The sequence below is a fragment of the Capsicum annuum genome, unplaced genomic scaffold (genome assembly GCF_002878395.1).
Source record: "Capsicum annuum cultivar UCD-10X-F1 unplaced genomic scaffold, UCD10Xv1.1 ctg75377, whole genome shotgun sequence".
Taxonomy (NCBI): Eukaryota; Viridiplantae; Streptophyta; class Magnoliopsida; order Solanales; family Solanaceae; genus Capsicum; species Capsicum annuum.
Window position 1 is genome coordinate 14 of NW_025885575.1, and position 3173 is coordinate 3186.

At 30.8% G+C, this 3173-nt stretch overlaps 1 protein-coding gene across 1 annotated transcript; it reads right to left on the minus strand.

Moving 5' to 3' along the window:
* Positions 1-522: 522 nt before the first annotated feature.
* On the minus strand, positions 523-1685 carry LOC124894566 (cytochrome P450 CYP82H23-like). The gene has a single exon (XM_047405175.1). It carries the CDS (start codon positions 1606-1608, stop codon positions 583-585), a length of 1026 nt encoding a protein of 341 aa, XP_047261131.1. The 5' UTR covers positions 1609-1685; the 3' UTR covers positions 523-582.
* Positions 1686-3173: the final 1488 nt, after the last annotated feature.

Sequence of the window (3173 nt, forward strand, 5' to 3'; positions counted from 1 at the left end):
TGGAGGTAGGAGATGGGGTAAGAAAAAAATTTAAAATATTTATTTGGATGGGAGTGGTAGGAGGTTGGGGGTCAGGGCATGGATTAGTGATTTTGAAAGTTGTATGAACATTTCAAAGTGAGGTTGAAAAAAAATTTGAAAAATATTTTCCTTACTTTTTTAAGGGGCCATTTTTTTTATTTGAAAAAAATAAGTTGAGTTGAAATATATTTTTCAAAGCATCTAAGTCAACCAAACATGAAAAAATTAAAAAATATTTTTTGAAAAATATTTTCCTTCGTACCAAACACACTCTAAGCGTAAAATAGAAATTCTAATCTTAAATTATATCCAAAGGTGATATTATTTCCATGATAGATTAAAAAGAAAATGTATAAGATAAATTGTGACGGGAGAATACTCCATTCTCATGATTTTCGTTTTACATAGAGCATATATTGGTGGTCATTTTATCTTTGTTCAATATGATGTCTATAAAGATTAATTTGCTTTTTAAAGCAAAAATAATATTCTTAAAAATTCTTTGATTATTACTATTAAGTTACACATTTTTTCTAATAATTAAAAATTTTGGGCATTTATTCAGCTAAAGAACAACACATGGAACCGGCAGAGTACTATGTATGTGAAGCTAAGTGACTTTTCAAAACAACGAATTATGTGAAAGAAAATTACCAAAGTTGTTGCCTTGATAATGGCTTCACGGGAGTATCCAGACTCCATGGTTTCCTCAGGAAGAGTGGAAAGCATGACATCAATAAAATCAGATTGGTCTCCAATAGAATGACAATCTTTTCTTTTCTGAATATGTTCTTTTAACCAGCTATCAAAGACACTATCAACTTCCTTAAAGGTCTGTTTCATGGCTTTAATGTGCCCACCGATATCCATCCATTCAAGCGAAGGAATGGAATCAGAAAAAACAAAAGTTCCACCGAGGAACAACACTTTCTTAATAGATTCTTTGAAATGCATTTCCTCTGTGGATCCAGTAAATCGCTTTCCAGCAAGCATTCTGATGATTATGTTGCAAGTTATGTTCTCAAACCAGCTACTTAGGTTCACTTGTGCTGGAAGATTATTACTATTATTACAATTAAAGTACAATTCTTTAATACAACAATTCACTTCTGACGTACGGACGTGCTTCAGCTTCTCAAGGCGACTGTTAGTTAGAAGTTCAAGAGTCACCATCTTACGTATGTTGCGCCAATATGATCCATAAGGAGCCAAAGCGAAAAGGGCACCATTGTAACCTAAGTACTTGCTTAGCGCAATGTTTGGTCGACTTGCAAATATTTTGTCATTGGCAGCTGTGAAGCAATCTTTAACCATTTCCCAACTACTGACAACAAGAGCTGGATGGGATCCAAGCTGCAGTTGAAAAATGGGACCATATTTATCAGCCATGATTCCAAGGGTTCGACAAACGGGAAGCTGGCCACTAAGCAGATGGAGGTGACCTATGAAGGGCCACGCACCTGGAGCTTTAGGTGCTGACATTTCATTGTCTGAATTTGATTTGTTTGTTATTTTGTATTTACGAACAACAAAAAGGGCTAAGAACCAAGAAACTAATAGCGCCAAGAGATGACAAAGAAAATACATGTTGATTGGAGTATATTGTAGTAGCTAAGTCGAGGAATGGGAATCTTTGCGTCAAATTTTAGAACCTATTGAGGTTATTATTAATGGTCGAGATCAGATAGCCGTATTTATAATGGAACTGGGGTAGAAACATTTCAGATTTTTTTGTTTCCTTTGTGGCCTAAAACAATGTTGGGACCACGACCTAGACTTTCGTGGAATGGATTTTTTACTTCTTCCTAACAACTTTCGGTAATTACTTTTCTTTTTAATCTATTTTTAAAAAATAACTTTTGTTATAAAATATAAGTAAGAACAATAAGAATAAATAGATAAAGAAGAGATAGACTTCTTTATTTATCTTCAAGATGAGAAATTATAAGATTCTTGAGATGATTTACAATGAATAAAATTCTTCTATTTATAAGGGAAATTACTCCTAGTTTCTTTCTAAAAGATGGATACTTCAATCCTAATAGATATCAACTAGATCTTGATAGATCTTATCTATATTCTTGATACATATTACATATATTTATAACACTCTCCTTGAATGTCTAATTGATAGATAATGTACCTCGTTAAAATCTTACTAGAAAAAATTCAGTGAAAAAAATTTAGTGAAGAAAAAAAAATATACATCTCTAATAATACATGTTTCGACTGTCTCATTAAAAAACTTACAAGGAAAACCCAGTGGGACAAACCTTGAAAGGGAAAAAGAGTACAACGCGTATTTGCTCCCCTAATGAAAACATCAATGAACTTTTACATCCCAATCTTGTTTATCATCTTCTTGAAAGTTGCAGTTGAAAGAGACTTGGTGAATAAATCAGATTGTCACTTGAATGAATCTATTGCACGTTAATATCACTATTTTTTTGTAGCTCGTGTGTATTGAAAAGCTTTAGCGAAATGTGCTTCGTTTTATCTCCTTTTATACATCCTCCCTTAAGTTGTGTTATCCATGCTGTATTATCTTCATATAAAATCATGGGTACTTTGTCACATTTCAAACCACATTTTTCTCAAATGAGATTATCATGGACCTCAACCACACATATTCTCGATTCGCTTCATGAATGGCTCTTATCTCAGCATGATTCGATAATGTGGCTATGATAGACTGCTTTGTATATCTCCACACTACTAAAAAACTAAAAAAACTGACCACACATTGTGGTCGGTTTTTTATTTTTTTTAAAAAAAATTATTTTAAAAAAACGACCATATGTGGTCGCTTTTATATTTTAAAAAATCAAAATAATTATTTCAATAATTTTTATATTAATTATTATTTATTCTACAAATAAAAATTAAAAAAAAAAAACAAAACCGACCACTTGTGGTCGGTTTTTTTAAAAAATATAATTAAAAAATATTTTTAAAAATCAACCACTTGTGGTCGGTTTATAATTAAAATAAAAAAATAATTTAAAAAAATCGACAACTAGTGGTCGGTTTTTGAACTAAAAAAAATTAAAAAGTAAATAGTTTTTAGTAACCGATAATTATATATATGTAATCAAATATACATCATATTTTCATTAAAAATAATTATATATATAATGTAATATATATATAAT

What these genes read in the sequence shown, in the direction of transcription:
- LOC124894566 (XM_047405175.1), bottom strand. Translation starts at nt 1,608, where the DNA reads ATGTATTTTCTTTGTCATCTCTTGGCGCTATTAGTTTCTTGGTTCTTA.